Raw genomic sequence first — 23,836 nt, forward strand, 5'->3', positions numbered from 1 at the left:
TGGGGGGCCAATTCAGCATGTTGAATGCACATCAGTGCCTTCAGTTAGAGAGAACTCTGATTGGCTTTTCAGCTTTGCGAACGAGTCGGTGCACGAGAATAAAAGTGAAAGTGATGAAAGAAGTCAAGACGGTACGGTACAAACAGAAGGCTATTATACTTACTAGGCATTCAGTAATGCACAAATATATTCATAATAACTTCAGCCGACTGGAATGAGGAAAGTGATCAGCATGATTGATTTTCAAAATGGTAAGCAAGCACTGCTTTGTTTACGGTTTATATCTCCAGTCCTAGTTTCCTTTTTTGAATGGTGAAAATAGGCTATTGTTACCTGCTGATATAGACAGTTATTTCCTTACACGCAGGGACAGAACGCACATGCTAGTTGACCGTCACCATTGGACCTTTTGGTGTTTTCAAGAGCAGCTTTTTGGCCGAGACAAGAACTGACAATACAGTCAGCTTTCATCGCCACTAGTTCTTTGACGTCGGCTTGGTGTGTCCCAGGCTTAAGTCTTTCTACAGAGTTATTGGTCGTAACAAAAAAAAAATTGCCTGTTGGTGGCTTTTGAGTAGTTGGTGTTCAGAATCATGAATTTCACTGGTATTGATAATGACTACATTTTGGTATTGTGACAATCTCTGAAATCTGGTATTCATAGCAGTATGGCGTTTACAAATGCAAAGTGGGACAATAGAGGTAGAAAACGCAACTCCCTTTGACAGAATGCAAAGTTTCAGGTTGTCGCCTGCAGCCAGCACTCTTGCGATCGCAGCGCACCGTTCAGGCCGGCATATCTGCCTGGATGATGAAATCTCATCTGTGTTCTTAGCGCTGTTCGACAGGGGAGGAGAGCTCTCGCTGTGTGCCAAACAGCTCACTTCCCTCATCTCTCACTGCTCGCAGCTCCTCACCTGCTGAGGTCTGGGATGAGAGGCTCCTGCTACAGCCCTCCTGCTGACTACACTACTGTCTTTCTCTGATTCTGGAACGTGTTCGCGAGGCGGAGCTGGTTTACCGTGGCGCTGCCATTTGCTTCCTGTTACAGTGAAATGGCTTTAGCCCTTTAAGCCCTGAAGGCATTTTTAGAGTGGCATACACAAAAGTAAAGACTCATAACTCCAAAACTATAGCAAGGAGAGTCAAATTGTAGGTATCGTTTGATAGAACACTTTTAGAAAATGATTAGATTTGTAATAGAGTAACTGCTGATAAAAGACAAATACAAGTGTGCTCAAGGGAAACTTTACATATCTATCTTATTTGACATGTAGTAACTCAGGAAGGAAATAAGGTAAGAGGACAATTGTTATTCTTTTTTGTTTGTTTGGTGAAGTTCCCCTACATGTGAACGCATCTGGATAACATTTTATGGTGATAGCATACATATATGCTGCTATGTGATAGCACTTAGGAGTTAATCAAATTGGCTATATGCATTGTAAACTTCAGACTCTAAGCTTTCAAATGACACCTATTTTGTGTTGTTCATCTTTGCTCACTCCTTTGAAGGTATCCCAAGTAAAACGGCTCAATATTTAACAAAGCACATACAAAAGACCTGAACCGGAAGCGATGCGAGCTGTTTTACAGAACACGAAAGTTCTTTGAAAGTCCCCATTTCATGTAGCCTGGTCCTACCAGACTCTCGTACATTTCATTTGTACAGAGAGTCTGGCCACTCTCCATTGACAAGCGTTAACTTCCTTGAAGGCGGGTAATCTGTTGAAGTTTAAAACTATTGGATCTGCCCAGAGCCACTCTGGATCTGCCGTAACCAATCGCTAACGTTTGGTCGTGAGTCTCGTGACGTATGTCAACTCAAACTAGCGCACAACGTCATCGTTCTCAGCCACTCACTCTATTCGCTGGTTGGACCGGTAAAAAAATTTATCGGAGAAAACCCAAGAATATACTGCAAGCCCAGACGTAGTACCGAAGGAAAATTAAAATTGAGCGGTAGTACGTAGGAGGGCGGAGCCAGGCTACATTTTATGTTGTTAAGATACAACAATTTAGTTAAGGAAGTAGAGTTGCTACTTAGTTAGCTTCTACTCAGCACAGTACAATCAGGGATTGAGTTTTTGAAAAATGAAGGGAAAATTGCAGAACCTTTAACACATTTATTTATTAATTGTAATATATAATGTTCTCTGAATGGCACTATTCAGTTTGTTGGGTTGGTGCTTTACCCTGCGCCATCAGACCTGTGAACTGAAGTGACTTTTCCTTTAACCCGCATGGGGGTTAGAGCCTGTAATGGCAATGTTGACACTTGGTTTAATAAGATTTTCAAGAAATGTAATGAACTTCTCTGTTTGTGCCAGCAGAGCTTTATTAGCAGTGTAAATACTCCGACTTATTCTCACACATACTCAACAGAAATCCCATACTAAGTCAACTTAGGGCCATGAGATTGTCCTTTTAAATGCCAGAGATGGTTTGCAGCGGTTTTAATAACCTACAAAACGTCCTGCTCATTTGTATGGCTATTTCAATAGAACCGGTGAGAGTCTGAAATGCCATCGGGCTGATGCCTAAGCCAGTTTGCTTTACTTACAGCAGTTCACACAGTGGCAGGAAAGCCATTGCTTTTTCAAGAAATATGTTTCTATGGTGAGTTATTGCACTGTTACTGATGGCAGCGGTTGATGATCTTGACAGCGCTGGAATTGTCCCTCCCTCACAGTTTTATCAGACCCTGCAGTAGAAACGCTCACTGAATTGTCATTTTTTTGTTGTTGACCCCAGAAGCAAAAACCCATAGAATTTCTCAAACCAAATGTGACTTCATCTCATGGATGTTTCAACGACCCTTTGACTGACTTTTTTTCAGTGGAATAGGTGGAAGAATATTTCTCGTCTGCCAGAGTTTTAGTCTGTCTCACTTGAAACTGCTGAGCGTGCCCTTGTGTGTGTGTGTGTCTTTTTCTTCCAGGACAAGTAATGAGGCCCGCTGTTTCTGATATACTGAGAAATGATTTTCACGCTGTAGATATGCTGTTTGTCTGGATCTCATCTGATCAAGGGATGCTCTATCTGCCTCTTTGACTATCTCTTTGGTGAATCTCCTGACATTTAAAAAAAAGAAGAAGAAGTGCCTAGATGCTCTGGCTGTTAGTAGTGTTTACTGGCTGTGTCAAAGAGTCGTAGCCACAAGCCTTTAGCAAAGATCAGAAAGATGCCCGTAAGAGATGCTAGTAATGGAGCGGCATCTACATTTCATAACAATCCCTTAGAGGCAAAAATAAAGAAATCCTATTTTCTTTAAGGACTAAACTTTCAGAAGCGCCACTCGAGCAAATATCAACAAGGGCTGTGTACAAAGTCGGAATCTGTAGGACTACCACTGGTTATGTGAAAACAAAACGCATTTCCTGTTTTTAAACCTCAGGAGACACGGTTATTAATAGAGCTGTGGCATACATGCGTTTTTATGATGCATCAGTTTTTATGTCTGTCTATCTCTCTATCTTTCTATGTATCTGTCTGTCATTCTATGTATCAGTTTGTCTGTCTATCTGTCTATGTATCTATCCATCACCCATCACTTTTTCTATCTGTCTCTCTTTTCTGTCTGTCTGTCTGTCTGTCTCTTTTTCTCTCTCTATCTATCTTTCATTCATTCTGTTAATCTGCTCATAGTAGACACTTTTAATGTTAAAAAAGATTCTGTCACTTTTGATCAATTTAATGCATCCTTTCTGAATAAAATGATTCATTTCTTTAAAAAAAATGTATTTAGAAAAATTTTCTTTCTTCTCACTTTTAAACAGTAGTGTTAAAATGTTACAAAAGCTTTCCATTTCAGATAAATGCTGTTCTTTTGAACTATTCATCGAATAATCCTGAAAAAAATTGTGCATAACTGTTTTCAACATTGAGGATAATAAGAAATGTTTCTTGAGCAGCAAATCAGCATATTAGAATGATTTGTGAAGGATCATGTGACGCTGAAGACTGGAGTAATGATGCTGAAAATTCAGCTTTGATCACAGGAATAAATTACATTTTCAAATATTTTCAAATAGTAAACACTTATTTTAAATTGTATTAATATTTCACAATATTAGTTTATATATATATATATATATATATATATATATATATATATATATATATATATATATATATATATATATATATATATATATATATATATATATATATATATATATATATATATATATATATATACAGAAGACACACTTTTGGCATCCCTGCTCACAAATTTTGTTCTAAAGTGTCATCTTTCTTAATAGCCCTATTAATTCAGTAAATAATAAAACGGTTAAATTAAAGGTTAAGATCTTTACCATGTTTTTACAAAACTCTTTCAGTCTTTTTTGTTTCCTGTCACAAGATCTTATTTACTGTAAGAATAAATTTGAATGTATTAAAATATCTGTACTCTGAGAAATTTGTTCTCTGAGATTTCGTCTTGTGTGTCCTGTATGTCTATTCACAACAATAGACTCTACTGGGAGGACAGTCTATAATCATCATAACAATGATGGCAATATTTGAAAATCTGGATCAATTTAATGTCGTACTGGGAGAAATATCGTTTTTTTTTTTTTCTTATCAAAGATTTCATTTCTGAATGAAAAGATTACTGTGTTTCCTATCAGTTGAACATGCACTTATAATATGCAGAGACGAGTTTTAAAAAAACACACAAAAAACACAAACTGCCTAACATCATGCCCTTTAGCTTGTCATGAAAAGCATGAAAAAGTCATTGTGGTTTCAACACTATGTGCTTAAAAGCGCTGGCAAGGAAACAATTGAGAGTGTCACACCATACATATTGAAATGCAATTTACATAATTTTCTCTACAAAAGACATTTTTCGCACACAGGTGGAGCTCTTCACAGGGAACATCTAATTCTCTACTCCAGTTAAATTAATGTAGCATTATCATCACCTCTGTGAAAGCCGCTGGGTGCATACATAAAGCTTTTGGTCTGTTAACAGTGACAGAGTTTACAAACCCCATTAGTTTGAGTTTCTTTTATAAATGTGGCTTCATGTTGACCAGACCAGTCTTAAAACCTGACACAGATTTTCTTATGTACATTGATTTCATTGATATTTCGAATTGTTAAGCTAATATGTTTACTCCTAATGTGTTATACTGGTTATATTTGGTTCGTTGCCTCAAGCTATAGGTTAGATGTGACCTTTTTCGAAATAATTTAATGACAAAAATCCACTGAGGCTTGGGTTGGTTCTTCGAGAGGTTATATCGCTTTTCTTGATTTAATGTCAGTGGGAAAGAATGGCAGCCTTGTGAAATTTATAGAGTTGTTTATTTTGTTTCATTTTCACATCGAAATGCATTATCAGTGCCCTGCACACATCTGTTCAGCTGACAGGATTTTTCATGTTTTTGCCTTCATACCTCTGGGTGCTTTGGGCTTGGCCCTTGGCCATCTGCACACTTGAGAACTCAACAATTCTGAAGGCCTCAGCTCTTAATGTCTTAATGAAGCAAGGAACAATGGCTGAATATTAAAAGCATGTTAGCTGGCACGAGGGATGAAATTGAGATTTGTTTCACTTCGGTGCACAAGGAAGACCTTGTATCCGTCCCTCATTGTCCTTACGCATTTAAACAGTCACACAGCTTAATAGTAAGCACTATTCCGTTTTTTCTTTTCTTTTTTCCTCATGGAAATTCCACTACTACTTTTTTTAGCTATTATTGAATAGTAATAAAAAAATTATTGCAAATTGAAGCACTATATTAAATAAAGGCACTTACCTTTTTGGCATTGCAGTACGGATTGATTATGAGTGAAGTTGAATAGATTTACATTTTTCTTTATTTTAACTTCAGAAATGATGTGCTTTTGTAAAAATGTATATGATGCCTTTCCCATCCTGAAGATTGCTTTATAAATAAGATTAGAACTATGAGTAAAAACTTTATCAATTTTTTTTCTTTAATTTTAGGCATTTATTTTTAATGTTTTTTTAAGTGTCTCACGCCATGAGTTTGCCTTTAAGACATTGTGTTTTAAGTTAGTAGTTTTAGAAACATTCGGCCAGCCATTTTGTATGTGTCTGTACGCATAAAATAAATTATTAGGTGTCAGGTGAACGCGCAAGTCAGCTAGTTGTTCAGGCGAACTAGTCAGGTTTAAAATAGGTATTTGTACTTATTTCTGTTTCAGTGCTGCTAATATTTTTGGCTCATGTCTGATAATTACCTGCTCTTTTTTGTCATTTGTAATCTACGTTCAATTAAGTGTCCAGTAAACGTATAAAAGTAAATGTTTTTATACTCTTCAGATTGTTGAAGATTTTTTTTTTCACCAGTAATGCATTTTCCTTAAGATTTAAGTACTTAAAAAGAAGTTCATAGTTAAATGGTAAAGACCATTTAATTGCCATTCATGTTTCTTATAGCCTATATAAAACTGACATGAAACCAGAAAAAAAAGATTTGAATAGATTTGAATAGCAGCATGTTTAATCATGCCTTAATGGAGTGGTCATTATATTCTCAGAGGGAGCCGGGTTTAGTCAGAGGAAGATTAGCTCATAATTCTGTCTGACTGCATTAGTCCAAGAATTCCCAGCTAATTATTATATTTGAATACAAACTCCACAAATGTTCATTTTACAGTTCCCTGTGGCATCAATAATAGATTTCAGAGAATCTTAGCACTTTGTTCTTTCCCAGAAAAATCGTCTGTAATACTCATATTCATCTTTTGTGGTCCTCAATGGCATCTTTACAATAAATAACTGCAGTGAATGCAGACATTACGATTGTGATATTCTTTATTTACATTATTTAAGATTTACATTATGAGTGCCAAGTGTCACGCTTAAATTGATGTCACACTTTGCTGTCAGACATTGCCAGCTTTTTCGATCAAAAAACAAGCTTTGAAAGGGATAATGAATGGCAAGACTGTTAACAATGCATATCTGATATTCATTGTAATGTATAATATTCTCTGAATGGTGGTTGGTTGGGATAATTTAATCTGTGCAAACTGACATGGGATCAGCATTTTTCCATTATGGGCTCTAACTCCATGTGGCCTTCTGAAATGTTGACTCTTAGCTTAATAAGGTTTTCAAGAATGTAATTGACTTCTCAATTTGCGTCAGCAGAAATTAATTAGTGGTGTAAATACTCCTGCTATGGCATTAGGAATAAATGTAACACTTCAGAGTTTAGCATAAAGAAAACAAAAGCAAAAACAAAAACTATGGTAATGGTAGTGGGCAGAGATGTTGTTTTTGCCTATAATTGGTGTTATTTTTATTTATATGGGGGTGTTTTTTCAGTTTACAGCACATTTATCATGCCTTCAGGTGATTTTTATTCTTAAGTTATTACATCTAAAAAAAAAACATTTCAATATGTATTGAGTGGCAATTATTTATTAAAAAAAAAAAAAATCATAAGCGTTGATTGTCCCACAACTGTCATTTTAATTAACAGAATGCTATTAAACTATTATGAAATATGATAGAAATTGCTTTCACACAAAAAGGCCTATTTTTTTTTTTTAAATAGTTCTTGATTTTAAGTCCATGGGGCAAAAAGTGTACATAGTTGAAGAAACACCCAGGAGTTCTATTATCAGCTATGGCTTTATAGACCTTGTTCACAACAACGCCTTTTTTATGTTAAACAAGGTTGAAAGCGAGGCTGTGAGGGATGGACATCTCTCAGTGGGTTGTACTGTTATTTAATGTGTTTTTTTAATTGGTCTGCTGAAGAAACACTGCAAAAATATCTTTCTGAGAATTTTCAGTTGACAAAGAAACTCCAGTCAATATGAGCTGTGGAAAAGAATAAGTGATCTAGGAGCTTTATACAGCGGATGCCATTGGAAACACGGTAAATCTATCCCTCACAACCTCGCTTTCATACCTGTCACGGTGCTGCTCTGAATAAGGTCTATTGACGTCACTTTGACGGAAATCACAGCATCAGACCTCCACTTATATTCATTGTGCCGGTACATATATTAAATCAGATTTGTTTACCCATAATCTGAAAAGTCACTGCTGACTAATTGTGAAATGGCAGGATTATAAGCATGTTCCCTGTTGCAGATTCAAGTTCCTTTTTCCCTCCATCTTTTTTTTCTTTTTTCCAGTTGTTCAGCTCATTGTATGTCTCAGTGTAATAACAGTGCTCATAACACACTTGTTACGGTGCTCTAGAGGCTGAGCAGAGCTGCCGTTCTTCTGATGACATCGATATTCATGAACTGCACGAGATGGTATAAATTAAATTGTTTTGTACCTCATCAGCGTTAGATGTCTGCGAATCACAGCGAGGGGAACCGGGGGAGCTTCAGAAAGTATTTCATTTATTTATTGTAAAATGGGAACGATTTAAATTTTATTCAAATGATTTGAAATCCAAGCAGTCTGTGGACAGGGTTCCCATGATAGTGCGGTATGAAGAGGAAGCGTAAAGTGCTCTTGTACAGGAAATGGACCACTCAACACAGTTGAACAAATCCCATTTCTGAGAAACCAGCGGCTTTATCTGAACAGTGTCAGGGTACATATGCTTGCTTGTGTATGTGTGTATATATATATATACTATATATATATATATATAAACTGTATATATAAACTGTATATATATATATATATATATACACATACGGTCTTGTGAAAAAGAAAGGACACCCTTTAGAAATTTATGGTTTTACGTATCAGAACATAAAAGTTATCTGGTTGTTAGCCTGTTTTAAAATTAGTTAAATACAACTTCAGATGAACAGCAACCAAAAATGACATATTACACAGTGTAATTTTTTTTTTTTTGAACAAAAATAAAACAAAAATGGGAAAGCCATGGGTGACAAACTAAGTACACCCCATAATTCAATTGCTTGTAGAGCAAGTTTTAACGGCAATAACTTGAAGTAATCGTTTTCAGTATGGCTTTATCAGTCTCTCACATCGTTGTGGAGGAATTTTGTCCCGCTCTTCTTTACAACGCTGCTTCAGTTCATTGAGGTTTGCAGGCATTTGTTTATGCACAGCTCTCTTAAGGTCCCGCCACAGCATTTCAATCGGGTTGAGGTCTGGACTTTGACTGGGCCATTGCAACACCTTGATTATTTTCTTTTTCAGCCAATCTGTTGTCGATTTGTTGGTGTGCTTGGGATCATTTTCCTGTCGCATGACCTAATATCGGCCAAGCTTTAGCTGTCGGACAGATGGCCTCACATTTGAGAATATTTGAATTCTAGAATACTTTGGTATACAGTGGAGTTCATGGTCGATTCAATGACTGCAAGGTTCCCAGGTCCTGTGGCTGCAAAACAAGCCAAAAATCATCAACCCTATTTCAGCGTGATGGACAGTTGGTATGATGTGTTTGGGCTGGTTTTCGCCAATTGTGGTGCTGTGAATTATAGCCTATCTGTCCAAAGAACATTGTTCCAGAAGTCCTGTGGTTTGTTCAGATGCAACTTTGCAAACCTAAGCCGTGCTGCCATGTTCTTTTTAGAGAGAAGAGGCTTTCCCCTACTTGTCCCGTATTTTTCTAATTGTACTGCCATGAATTTAAATTGTTTAAATTTAAATTTTAAAATGTTAACTGAGGCCTGTAGATTCTGAGATGTATTTCTTGGGTGTTTTGCGACTTCTCTGAACAGTGCACGGTCTGACCTTGGGGTGAATTTGCTGGGATGTCCACTCCTGGGAAGATTGGCAACTGTCTTGAATGGTTTCCACTTGTGAATAATCTTTCTCACTGTAGAATGATGGACTTCAAATTGTTTGAAAATGGCATTTTAACCATTTCCAGATTGATGGGGAGCAACAATGGCTTCTCTAAGAACATTGCCCCAGTGTCTTTCCTCATTGGCATTGTGTTAACACACACACCTGAATGCTCTAGACCAGCACACTTCCAAAACTTCTGCTTTTATAGAGGTGATCACACTTGCTGATGATCAATTAATCAAAGGCATTTGATTAGCAGTGTCTGACTTCTACTTACCCTCTTAATTCCAATGGAATCATTAAGAGTGTACTAACTTGTCACACATGGCTTTTTCATTTTGGCCTAGTTATTGTTAAATTAATTATGACATGGTGTAATATCTTGTGTGTGTGCATGTGCGTGTGCGCGTGCGTTCGCGTGCGTGCGTGTGTGTGTGTGTGCGTGCATATATGTGTGTTTATATAAATGTCTGTCCACACAAGTGAATGGATGGATTCCTTAAAAATAGCCACTGGATTTTCACTGGCGATGTGTGTGTTTTTCTGTCCATCCTGCAGATGAAGGGGCTTGTGATGTTGCGTTTGAACTTAACCAGCTCAGAAAAGCAATTTTATCTTCAGATCATCAGATGAGGATGGCAGTAGTGCGGTGTGTGTCACCGAGAGGTTGTGCAGAATGGAGACCCTCTTGACCTTAGAAAAGTACAAAACACGCTGCGGTTCCAGGCACAATTGAAGCAGTGATTCTGCCATCTCTCATTACTGTTAACAATATAAGGGTCAGCCCATCCTAAAGCCCTTGGAATTCACCCCAAATCCTATTCAGCCTTTGAGACATTTTGCACCATTTTTTCAGCTGAGGTCAACCTTGGCTTTGTGTAAGGTCGTCTGCAAAGGGAAGCCGGGACAGTTAGCCTTCGCATTGTCCTGATTTTCACAGTAACCAACTAAAAATCATGTGGAAATATATTAAAGGCAACAAGTCAAGCTCAATAAGATCAGCTTCATCTAATTGAAAATACTGTGTCAAGGTGATTTTTGGATTCCATAGCAACGATAAGCAGTAGATGAGTGGCTTTCTCCTTGTTCATTGTTGTGCCAATGTGTATTGATATAATTATTACTGTAATTGCGGTATGATTATCTCTCTACTTAAAGCTTATTGTACTGTAACCTAGATTTATGCGCTTCACTAGCACTCCAAAAGGAAAATAGAGAAATTTGAACAAGGGCTAATCAAAATTAATTACTTAATAATTTTTAAGAAAATACTGTCAAATGTACAGTAGATGGGTTCAATAAATGCATCTAACAACATTTTGTACAAGCATTAAAGGTACAATATGTAAGATTTTTGCATTAAAATATCCCAAAATCACAAGGCCAGTGTTATATATTTTAAGTTGATTACTTACAATATCCCAAATGTTTCCAACTTTTTAAAACTCATGAGTAAATTGCGATTTTAAGCAAGCAAACGGGGCGTGTGAGCAGGGGTGAGCTGGGAGTCGCCAGTCAATGGCGTCATATCCGCGTTAACCTCGGTTTCCGCTCGTACTGCGTGGAGTCCTGGACAAATGCGGAAGTTGTAGTTGTAGCGTCTCTCAAGCAACAAACGTTAGCTTGTTTCGTGCAGTCGTTATGGAACACAATTATTCTTTACCGATTGCAGCTGGTTCTGTCGACAAAGACAAGTCGTAAAGACATAAACGTACGGGTCAATTTTTTATATTCCAAATGTAGCATTCGGTAATAGTTATGTTTATGTAAGGACAGCATAATTGCTTTAGGTTTGTGTTTAGTTTATTGACATTGTTTATCACGTCTGGTGTTTATGGCCATGTGAATAAATATAGTATGTGTTATACATAAAGATTAATCTTTTGGCAAATGATGTGGGTATGATCGAATGTACTTTTACAACAATTGTTTCGAACACGTAAAACTGCGCAGCATTATCACAACAATGAATTCGACAAATAGAGTAACATCTATGATAAACAATTTAGTATTAAACTTTACTTTACTTGCGGTTAATTAATTTTAATGAAATAAAAGCATGTCATTAAACGCAACATTTATAAAAATAGAACTTTACCTCATCCATGAACATGATTTTTCGATTCCCGTCTGACTGATTTACATCCGCGGTGGAGTTAAAAACGACAGTTCCTATCATTCCACGCTCCTGCACATCGTCATCAAGCTACGCTGTTGTTGTTGTTTGGAATGTAGCGCCCTCTAGCGGCAGAAAATCTTGCATATTGTACCTTTAACTGTTTATATATTTGTTTTATTCTTTTTCATATATATATATATATATATATATTTACACACACAAAAATATATACATGCATACATACATGCTCCTGGACAAAAAAACAATGGCTAAACACAAAGCATTTATTTACTTAACTATAAAATGAACAAAGTTTCTGCTATCTCAGAAAAACATCGAAGACAGAACGTTTTGGGCAGAATATGGGAAGTTTGATTCAGCGTGTTTCAGCAGAGTTGTGTGGAGTGATGAATCACAATGAAACACGAGTTGCATGGTGATGCTCCAGAGCGGTGTCTTTGAAAATCTGGTGAAAAATGTATTAATAAATGCATCTCTATTACAGTGAAGCATGGAGGAAGAGACTGTGTCATTGTGTATCGGTGAGCTACTTCACTGTGAAAAGTCATTTAATGCTTTGGAGAACAAGAGAATATTGCAGAATGGCTTGCTTCCCACTAATGAAAAGTTGTTATCTGAAGAGGAATGATCAAACGTTATTTTTCAACAAGATAACGCTCTTTTCCAAATTGCAAAGACAAACAAGAAGTGGCTTGAGAACATGTTTTGGTCAGAGTCCAGACTTGAACCACAAATAGTGAATATTTGGTCTTGCATTAAGCTCAGATGAACTGAGAGACATTTTTCAACTACTCGTGAACATTGAGTGGAACAACACTCACTCTTCTTTCTGTAAAAAGCTTTCTGCAAATTGGGGACGGCTCTTCTGTGCTAAGTTACTTTATCTACAGTATTTGTAGTGTAATTCCCTGACCTGTGCCAATCAGAATTAAGTATTTCACAGAGCCGTGTAATAAGTGAAGGTAATGTCTGCCGCGGCAGTTATTTTCTGTTGTCTTGTCTTCTATCTACAGGAGTGTGAGTGAGTTCACGATGAGTCAGAGTAGCAGTGTTTTAAAGTTGTCTGTGCTCCAGACTGCTGTTTTGTCATATGAAATGTAACCATTTTTCTATCTTTCCACTCACCGCTTCTTTCTCCCTCACTGCTGGTGTTCATGTTCTCTCCCAACTGTTATTTTTCTCTCAGAGATATTACTCTGTGATATTGCTTCACCCTGGTTTCATTCTTATTTTGTTTCTCTATTTCAGAACTGAGCTCGGAGAATGTGCGCACGTGCTTTCAGATCATCAATGCCTACATTTATCTCTCTGCTACAGATTTCTTACAGGTAGGAGTAAAAGCGACTTCAAATAAGAGGAAATTCAAAGAAGATGGGAATGACTGTGAACGTAACCTTATTTGCACTTTCTCAATAGATGAATGTGGAATAAATCTTAACAGACTAGTGTGTGTGTGTGTGTGTGTGTGTGTGTGTGTGCGTGTGTGTGTGATGTTTCAGTTTTAAATATCGTGTATAATCAGTGACTTCTATAGGATCATTCCTGTTTGCAGGATCTTTTAAGCTCTGTAACAAAAAAAATAAGAATACATTACTAAACGACTTTCAAACTTAGGCACTTGATAAATTCTAAGTAATTTATGTACACGACAATGAGTAAAAGAACAGGATGTGTAACATGATGTTAATAAAAAGCTAAAGGTCGCCTGTATGAGGATGGTAACATGTTAATTTAGTTCATTTAGATTTTATTTTATGGTTGGAAAAATTGACTGCACCTGTTTCTTTCATTTTATAACGGAATGAAATGTTTTAACAAACCATTATTTAAATTAAAACCAGACTAACACCACAGAACAGTTTAGAATTCATTAAATCCATTGTTAATACATAATGATGTTTTTTTTTATTTTCCCATCAAAAATGGTGTTGCTTTCTGGAGAAATTGTTATTTGTCTAATAAACTGCCTATTGTTGTTTAAATTAACTCAACAGATTAAGTGGGATATTTCTAAGATGTTTTGTTGGGATACTTGTAATGCTAAAACATTTGAAATATTTATCATAAAATATTTTTAGGAATAAATAGAAGTTCATGTCTTCTTCATAATACTTCAGTCTCTCAAACTAAAGCAGCAAAATCATTTAAAATGTTTTCACTTAATTATGATAGAAAAAAAACGAAATATTTTATCCAATATAATAATACACACAGTACATGATGTACTTCATAACAGGAAGGATTGTGCCCTGTTTTTACACACTGTTCTTCTGTGCTTCACTGTGCTTCACTGTGCTTCACACACACACACACACACTATCTCTCTCTCTCTCTTTCTCTCTCTCTCTTTAGAACTATGCTGAAGCTCTCTGCAGATCTTTCTGTGAACTTCTGAGAGACATCACCACAGAAGGGCAGGTCCAGGTTTTGAAGGTACGACTCAATCCCTAACACTCTTACGCAAACAGCCTGATCCAACCTTCCTCGCAAGGCGCTTTTGTGCTTGTCTTCTTGACGCTCGTCTTCTTGACGCTCTGTTGTGAAATGAAGTGCCCTGACACTGCTGCAGAGTAATGACTAGAGAAACCCGTTCCTCAACTCTGTCATTTTGGTTTCGAGTAGACCACAGTCAGCTCAGCTTCTTTCTTTCTTTCTTTTTTCCGAAGCCAATCTCGACTTTGCTTGCTTTGCCTTATGCACTAAAGCTCTTAGATCTGACAGAAGAGGCGCGCTCTTTGACATCGCCCTCCGTTTTTCAAACACTTCTCGTTTCCACACCAACAGTTGGGGTGGATTTCTACTTTGAAGGAACGGTGAAAGCATTATTCGCTATTTTATTAACTTATTTTCGACCATTTTAATTACTAATTTGCCATGTGACCAATCGAACCTAGCAGCCCAGATAATTATCTTGCAGGGGTCATAAGGCAAGAAGCCTGTCTGATGTGGGCTTCAAAGCGAGCGTTTTGTCCGCACTGCAGTGCCGGTCCTCTCTGGAGGTGGAGAGACAGAGTGGCTGCCAGGATGCTGCCATTACAGATAAAGCTTTTCGCTTTGGCCTCCAGCTGCTCCTTCATAGGTTAGCAGATGCTCATCGGAGACCCCAAGCCAATTTGGAGCATAAAGCGTTCTCCGCTCCCCCCACAGGAAGAGCTGGAATGCATTACCAGAGGTTTTGGATATTTGTTTTTTTTATGTTACCATTGTATTGTGACTGCATCATTGTTCTGTCATCTCTTCAGGGTATACTGTGGAACTTTTCTAATTAACTTTAATCATTTTTCTCTGTAGATCCTAAGTAGCATAGAGCGCAGGTGCACACATGTCTACGCGCTCCGCGTCTTGCGTTGTGCCAACAGGCAGCATCTTTCCACTAGAGTGAAGGCAACTTTAATTGGAAAAAACGAGCCCAAGGTTATCTGAGACATACATGTATATTTTTGACAGTTTGATAGAAAGCCTTGTTTTGTGCCTTTTGATGGTGGGAATCTGCGTGTATAAGACGTTTGTTGAAAACAACAAGTATGGTATGCGAGGTGGGAAATGCACAGCATTCTCAACTTGATTGCATTGAATCCCTGTATACAGCATTATGCTTTCAGAACCAATTAATGGTGGTCGTTTTGTCCCCAACATGTCTTATTATTTTTTTGTCTTTTACAGATTGTTTAATTATCTGATGAATAGTTTAGCATCTTTTCTTATCCCCCATAACGTTCCACTTTACATTCTTCCCACCGTGAAACTCAAAATTATATTTATATAAATCCTCTCCTCTTATATATAAATAAGCTCCGCATATGAGTTTGCTACAAACACGACTGCAAATGAGATTCGAAAGAGATGACAAATTGGAACATTAGCAGTGAACAGCTTGCATTTACAGTTCAAAAGTTTGTGGTCTGGAAGATTTTGTTAATGGTTTTGAAAAGTCTCATCACGCCAAGGCTGTATTTATTTGATCAAAAGAATACAGTAAAAACAGTAATATTGTGAAATATAAAAATTTAAACGAACTATTTGAATGTCTTGTCAAATGTAATTGATTCCTATGGTGGCAAAACAAAATTTTCCGATTTTTTTTTGTTGATTTAGGTGCTCAAAAACATTTCTGATTATTTTCAGTGTTAAAAATAGTTGTGCTATGTAAAATGTTTGTGGACGTCAGATTTCTTTGTTAAATAGAAAGTTAAAAAGAACAGTATTTATTTAAAAGTTTAATCTTTTGTAACATCATAAATGTCTTTACTACCATTTTTTTATTCAGTAAAAAAAATCTTACTGAACTTTTGAATTGTCGTGTAAATTCGGTATGTTTCTCACTCAAAGATAGCAAAAAAAATGTTTACCCTTTTTGAATCTTGAACATATAAATACCATCCAGTTTTGTTGTATGGAAAAGAGCAGCATGAACATTCTGCTTAATATCTCTCTTTTTTTTGGTACAATAATACAGCTTTGGAATGAGTAAATAACTAATTGTTCGTTGAGTGGTTGATCTGTTAACATTTAATGATTTTGTACGTATCAAACAACCTTTCAGACTTGCACCCCTCCGTTTGCTTCTCTACATGGGAACTGTTCAGAATGCATTAAAGCATCTGTGTAGGAGTGAAAGTCCCAGACGTGTGGGAAGCCATTCGATTAACCTCACAGAGGATTCCCTGCCTCCTTATACCACAGGTAGCATGTTTGGCACGTAAATCATCGGGCCCATGGACAACATCTTTGTAACTCCCTAATTAACTGTTCATTTATATTAGCAGTATATCCGGAGGCGCTACTTTCACTTTATTGATGCTTTTAATTAACACAGAGAGAAGGGGCCATCTTCTCAGTAAAATGTGTTTGGAGAGATGTCAGTTAAGTCAAATGCTAAAGGACAATGAGAGATGACAGGCCATTTAACTCTCTTACGGTGTGCACGATTCAAGGGCTATACAGTTCATGTCCTTTTATGACAGAGTCAAGAGGAACTAATTTTAAGGTACTTCTGTAAAGGGTACTCAAAAATCAGGCAGAGATGTTGCTCACCGTGTGAATAGGATTTGTCAGGCTTAAGAGGATAGTTCAGCTAAAAATTAAAAGAATTTCATCATTTACCGGTATTCACCCTCATGTTGTTGCAAATGTTTTCTTTCTGTGGAAAAAAACGACAATCTGTTCTGAACTTTTCTATTCAATTACAATGAGAACTAAAGTTTCCAAGCTTCAAAATAAACACAAAACACCATTAAAAAGTCTTTGCTGTCAGTTTTATTGATCAAAATGATTATTTTCTGTAAATAAAACTGAATGGTAGTGTAAATTCGGTATGTTCAGAAGGAAAGACTCAATAGTAAATAGGTTTGAAACGACATGAGGATGAGTAAATTAAACTAAATTGCCTTTTTAAGGAAATCTGCATGAAATTAGGGCAGCATGTCATGCTAGTTTGAATGATTTCAGTGAGGTTTAGGAAAATGTTTTTGGCCTTCTATCCGCCCTGGCCAGGACGTCTGCAGGGAACCATGTGGTAGTTTGTGATTGATTTGAAGAGCAAACTGTGCAATTGGAGCCAAGTACAAGTGTGAGCCCGTAGGGGCATACTTGGATGCTCACACACACACACTGACCACCAGCTCGCAATACTGTCAGTGCCCAGATCCTTCCTTTGAGAAACATTCTTACAGCTGCTTTTAGCAGAACTGATGTGGTTAGTGCATTTCTATATGATGGAATGTAAAAGAAATTTGAGAGGTCACGCTCTGGCAACAGTTGTAGCATGAAGTTGATTACCACAAGAAATCATTTTGACTCGTCCCTTTTTTATTTTTACAGGGTCTTGTTAATGTAAAAATAAGTACTTAATTTGCATTAAAATGTCTTAAATCCATGTTTCAAGGGTCATGTTTCAGTGAAGATTTATATTTTATTTTCGCTTGTTACTTTTTGAAATCACCAAACCGTGTCACTGTGTTGCACATGAGCGTACAATGTTTTAGAGCGGCTCGGTTCACATGTAAATGCCGGTCCACACAAACTCTACCGCTGCCTTTGCTGTGAGTTTGAGTTGCTTATAACGTGCATTTAGAACACGGCATGCTAGATTCACTTTGTTTTTTTACATTAGCGTAATCTTACAAGTTATTGTGTGCAGAGGTTTACAGAATTTCCCCTTATTTGTAATTAGAAGCGAGTTGAAAACTATTACAAACTAAGCAGTTATCTTTCTGTAGTTTTACATCAAATTTAAATTAGAATTTTAAAAAAGTGAGTGAGAGATCTTTCTCCCTTCTGAATGCCATAATCCATCTCTGTTTTTTCCACCGGCTCTCTCTTCCTCTCTGATTGGGCAGACCAAAACATAAGTCATAGAGATTTGGTAGTATCCTCCCCATCTACAACGTCACCAAGGCTCGCCCCAATCGGCCGGATGGTGGCGCTACAGTGGTAAAAAGTGCGTAATGGCTCAAGGCAGACAAAACACATCACAGATTCGATGATAAAAATTCTGTTGTTTTACATTTTTTTCTTTTCATTTTTTGAACTACTTTTGTGAATTAGTCCTGTGTTTTTTTTGTTTTTGTTTTTATCTGAACCAAACTGGTGCATAAAGATTATCTGAAGTCTGATTGTTCATAATTATTGAAAAGTAAAAATTTGAATCACTTCCATGACGGGACACTAAAACGTTTGAAGTGGGCGTTGCCACTTTATTAAGACGACTATCTTGAACGGAATGAGATAATTTCACCAAACTCGAATTTCACCCATGCGTGAAAAAGGACTCGGCGACTGGCAACTTGGTGGTTGCACAAAAACATCTATGCAACAGTCAGTCCGCCGTTGGCCAATACATTTTGAGTGGCTGTCAGAAGATTAACATAGGTCCACCTTGTTTTCACCATGAAAAAACAGTGCTGACATGGCATAGAGCAATTTACTGCTATTATTACTATTGTTAAAAACTAACAATTTCAACAAAATTATTTCCTGTATTGATCAACTTTAGGCTACAATTGTCATCAAAAGAATTAAACATATATAGAACCTAGATCAAGACGTGTTCTTATTATCTGTGCATGAAATAGTTAATGGAAGTAAATGTAAGTCAAGATGACTAAATGTAAGCGAACCTCGAAAGTGGTGTGATTCCGACAGCAGTCTGGAAAGACTTTGCCAGAATAAGCTTTCTACTCCATCATGGCAGTAATCCAGACACATCAGACACATTACTTTATACATGTTGTTTGTAGATTACCCTCTGAAGTCAGTTAAGTAAAGTTCTGCCCCATGTGCCAGGATGTTTGTGCACCAGCAGCTTGAAGAAGAAAAATGAAAACAGTGGCGCACCTTCAGGGAGCGGTTCATCCTGCATCCTGTCAAAGTGAGGGTGGAACAGGAGGTTAATGGCCTTGGGCTGCCAGGATCCCTTCTCAAGCCAATTCATAGTCTGACAACAGAATTCACACAGTTACAAGCTTCTCTTCCTCTCTTTCAGAGCGACTAGGCAATTTAAGATTATTTAAACTTATTTGGTTGTCCTCAAGGTCAGAATTGTGCAGCGGGTTTTCGATCTGATTTTGCTGGTGATGTAATATTAAGTAATATTAAACAGGGTGATTCAATATGCTTTTTATTTGGCCATTACGTTTCCTAAAGGCAATGCCTGTAGGCTTTTTCCAGACCTTCTCCTTCTCGATTCTTGAGTCTGATGGTGTTCAGAAATATTAATATAGTCCCTGTGGTTTGATTACTGCAAGAAACGAGACGTGTACCACCACCATTGTGCCCTTGAACAAGGCATATGACCCTGATGTTCTGATTGACAGATTTTTTTAATGTTTGTGGTTCCTAAGACCTCAGTACTGCAAATAACATTAGTTTGGGGATTTAAAAAAATAACATTGATTTATTTCCATTTCAAAAATCGCCATGTGGTATTGCACTAATTTTACTTTTTGCTTATAAAAACATGTAGGTTATATAGATACTGTATATTAGATGTCTGTTGTGTTCTTTGTAGTTTTATTTTATTTTATTTTTTTGCTTTTTTTTAAAGACGTGTGCATGCATTTGTTTCTATTGTGTGTGTGTATGCCCACAATTGTTCTTAAAAGCTGTATACAATAAAATACCAGTTAAAAAGTAGGTTGCTGTTTGTTTATGTCATATATTTATATATCATAAATGAAGAAAAACATTTTTGAAGAAAAACATAATACAGTAAGAGTCTTATGATTTCGCAGTGAAACATCTAACCGAGGGATTTAAAGATGAGCGTTCAAATCACTCACCACCAGATTCTTGCTTAGAAGATCCATCAGCCTTTTTACTATGATCAGACACTATTCATCATCTCTTCCAAATCTGCTCTTTAGTCCCATTTACCTGTTTTCCACAGCTTCCAAATGAGTTTGATCTTCCGCAATCCTCAAATGTTTTAACTATTTGATTTCCATCTGTTGTGTAACTCCTTGAGCACTTGGGGATTTTAGGCAATTATACTTTCCATTTATACTCATGCCCATTTTCCGTTTTTGTTGTATATTTTCTGCAGTGATCAATTCGTTTTCTTTCTATTTGCAGGTTGTTGAAATTGCCGCTAAAGTAAGTCCTATATTAGGCTCCCATGTGTTTCAGCCTCTTCTGCCAGCTGTGTTACAGGGGATTGTCGAAGGAGAAGTGAGTTTGAACACAGTATAGTCTATTACAGTATTTATCTTGCACTAACCTCATTTCAGTGAAGTTCCACTGTTTCCAGTTTTGAATGTTTGCACATACTTGTGTGTTTGACTGCAGAGGTATCCTGTGGTTATGTCTACATACCTCGGGGTGATGGGTCGGATTCTCCTGCAGAATTCAGGCTTTTTTACATCACTTCTCACTCAGATGGCTGTGGAATTCAACCAGGAGGTGAGGATGACTGCCAGGCCACCAGCATGTGCTTGCCTGATAGAGAGTGAATTGATGCAAAATACCTGTTTTTTTATTTTAGTTCATTCTTATTTTATTTTTAAGTAATAAAAATGTTTTTTTTAAGGTATTAGTTCACTGTACAACATACACACATGGCTTGACATTAACTGTGTAACTGCATCACTGCTCTCCTGCTGGTTATACTACAATACTTAGTTTGATAAAAGTGCATAATTTTTATGATTGTTTATTATGAAACAAAAGCAACAACTTTGCTTTTAGAAAAAAGGTTTTGCGTGGGAACGCAAATATCTTTGCGAGGGAACGCAAAAGTTTACCGTGGGAACGCAAATTACTTTACGAGGGAACACAAAAGTTTTGCGAGGGAACACAAAAGATTTAAAAAACAAAAACAAATTCTTCCATCATAAAGTTTTTCCACCACCACGTCCCTTTAGGGGCTCCGTAGTTTTGCTCACCAGCCACTGTGGCTAGTGGTTTTCCAAAGTTACTAGCCACTCAGCATTTTCACAGACCACAATATTGACCTCGATGCCATAAGGAAAAAATGCCATATAGATATTTTTTATATTTCCTTATAATTTGGCAGCATATTAGGCTGCTGTCACTTTAAGACCTGACACACTGATCCATTATACTGTTAAACGTGTTTTCTTTCTCAACTGTTTACGTTCACTTAAAACATAACTAACTGTGTTTACGTGAATACTTGCCAAGGCTGGCATTTTTACATTATTTATGTTTGTATTTGACTGTTTAAATGCAATAAGCAGCGGAAAATAACTCCGTTTAGTACTGAGAGGCGGCTGTATGTGCGCACATTTTGGGTGTGAACACAAAATCTGCGGGAATAAGTAAAATTATGCGCAATCCCACGCTGAAATTCAAGCTCTGTAACACCAACAATATTAATCCGTAGCAAATATAAAGGTGAGCGCGGGGAGGCGGGTGTGTGTGTCAACTTGCTGTCGGAGAGATGAGAGAGCGAGAAAGAGCAGCTGTAATCATGTTATTATCTATTCTGCAGAACATGAGTATTGGAAGCGTTTCAGATATTTCAGTGTCCATATGTATTGAAAAATCAATATTTTTCACAACACTACATTGCACTTAGTTTGTTATTTCAGATGCCTTTTTAAAAGACTTCAATTGAAAAATATATCAAATTCAACCCACCAAAGTAAGAGTGACTGCGTTACATGCCACTGCTGTATATATATTTACCTTTATGTCAAGGTCAAATAGACTAAGCAAAAAATCAACCAACAAACTAAAAATTCTCTCAAGCTTGGCCTAGTTTTCTTTCTCTGCGCAGCGTATCTTTAGTTGTGTTTGTGGGAGCTGATCTTACTGTAATTTGGTCCCAGTGGACCCGAATGCTTTGCTGAGCCGCCCACACAGAATCATTCCCTTTCAACCCTGGGCCATATCTCCCCGCTGAAAAATCGAACTCATTTGCACTATTGTAGTCTCAGCATATATCAGTATTCTCCTTAATTTCCTCAATCCCAGAAATATCTTTCCCGCAGAGACCCCTTTATTATTTACAGTCTCAGCCAAACAACTTCAAAGACGGAGGTTTTTATATATTCGGCCTGTCAGGCGGCTCGACGTACCCTAATGTTTTCCTCTTATCTTATGAAGGATGTATTAATCTTGTTTCCCAGTGTGCCTCGCTTACCTGTGCACAGCTAAATTATAAATGAGAATTATGTGAACAAGATTGTTTATCATGGCGATCTCTGCTTCCCAGGCGGACCAGCTCTTGGGGAGTATGATTGAGATGTGGGTGGACCGCATGGACAACATCACCCAGCCTGACAGGAGAAAGCTCTCTGCACTGGCGCTCCTGTCGCTTTTACCGTCTGACAACAGGTTCGTCATCTTATAAACACTGCAGGAGAACACTATTACATTTGCATGCAAATGTCTGAAGCTGATATTGTAGGTGTCATCAGCAAGCTGTACAAATGATAGCATTTATACAAATCATTTGACATTCACCTCAGAGACCAAACGAATGAAAACTCTTCATAATGGTGACTTGTCGGGAGAAATGGCATGTTGGTATTAGCTACGTCAGCAGTTCGGATGCGGGTGATGGTCCCATTATCATCCCTCTTGTCACATTGTGAGATAGCCTGTAAGTTATAGCTATTATGTTTCAAAGGTGCCATTTGCATCTAATTGAGATGTCAGGTGTTGTAAAAGGGAGTCAGTCATTTTGACTATAATATTACACGTAATTTAAGTTTCCATGCTTCATAGTTCAATTTTTTTTACTACTGATGTAATAGACCAAGAAATTGAAACGATCCAAGCAAATGTCCACCCATTTTTACTTAGCAGCACCCATTTAAAGTTAAGCAGCCAACCTCGTACTGTATGCAACCAGTATAAATGATGCAAGTATGGAGGGCAACTGTGATCATGAATCAAACTCAGGTAACACTTTATTTTAAGGTGACATAGTTACACGTTACTACATGTACGTACTTTAGTAATAACTTTAAATTATGCATAATTGGAATTGCATATGCATATAAATCTTTAGATGCCTATAACTATTTGCTGAATGGTCACGTACACGACTTGTGTGGTACGATCCGAAGTTCTGCCTAGTCAGTGCCAAGGCCAGAAGACGACCATGTAAAGAGTGACAATACAGTGCAATTTAAGTGATGTGAATATTTTCTACAAATAAAAATTCCAGATACGGCAAATACATTTTTTTACTTGGTTATTTTTTCTTACCAGTTCTTCAAAAAGTCTAGTCACAACAATAAATCAACAATGTATACAATCATAGATGAATCACAAATAACCACAATAGTTTAGAAAACATTGTGCGATAAAATTTCTAATTGGAGCCTGTACTCCATCGATTCTTGCAACAAGATGACATTGTTAGGCTCCTTATGTATCCAAATCTGTGCTTGTTTGTATTGGCTGCCTCCAGTTTTCTCTTTGTTTTGCCTCCAGCTAACACCGTGACGTACTTGTGACGTCGGCTCAAAAAGAGTCGGATTAAATAGATAGAATAAATAGTT

At 37.1% G+C, this 23,836-nt stretch overlaps 1 protein-coding gene across 1 annotated transcript in view; it reads left to right on the forward strand.

The window, feature by feature from the left end:
• The window catches only part of ipo11 (importin 11), a 172,197-nt gene that overhangs the window by 116,720 nt on the left and 31,641 nt on the right, over positions 1-23,836 (forward strand). The window contains exons 23-27 of the mRNA XM_079637995.1: positions 13,113-13,192; positions 14,217-14,297; positions 20,436-20,531; positions 20,649-20,762; positions 22,540-22,661. Of these exons, the coding sequence (XP_079494121.1) occupies positions 13,113-13,192; positions 14,217-14,297; positions 20,436-20,531; positions 20,649-20,762; positions 22,540-22,661 (493 nt within the window). The remainder of the gene's footprint in view (positions 1-13,112; positions 13,193-14,216; positions 14,298-20,435; positions 20,532-20,648; positions 20,763-22,539; positions 22,662-23,836) is intronic.

This window comes from Phoxinus phoxinus (genome assembly GCF_949152265.1).
Source record: "Phoxinus phoxinus genome assembly, chromosome: 15".
Lineage (NCBI taxonomy): Eukaryota > Metazoa > Chordata > Actinopteri > Cypriniformes > Leuciscidae > Phoxinus > Phoxinus phoxinus.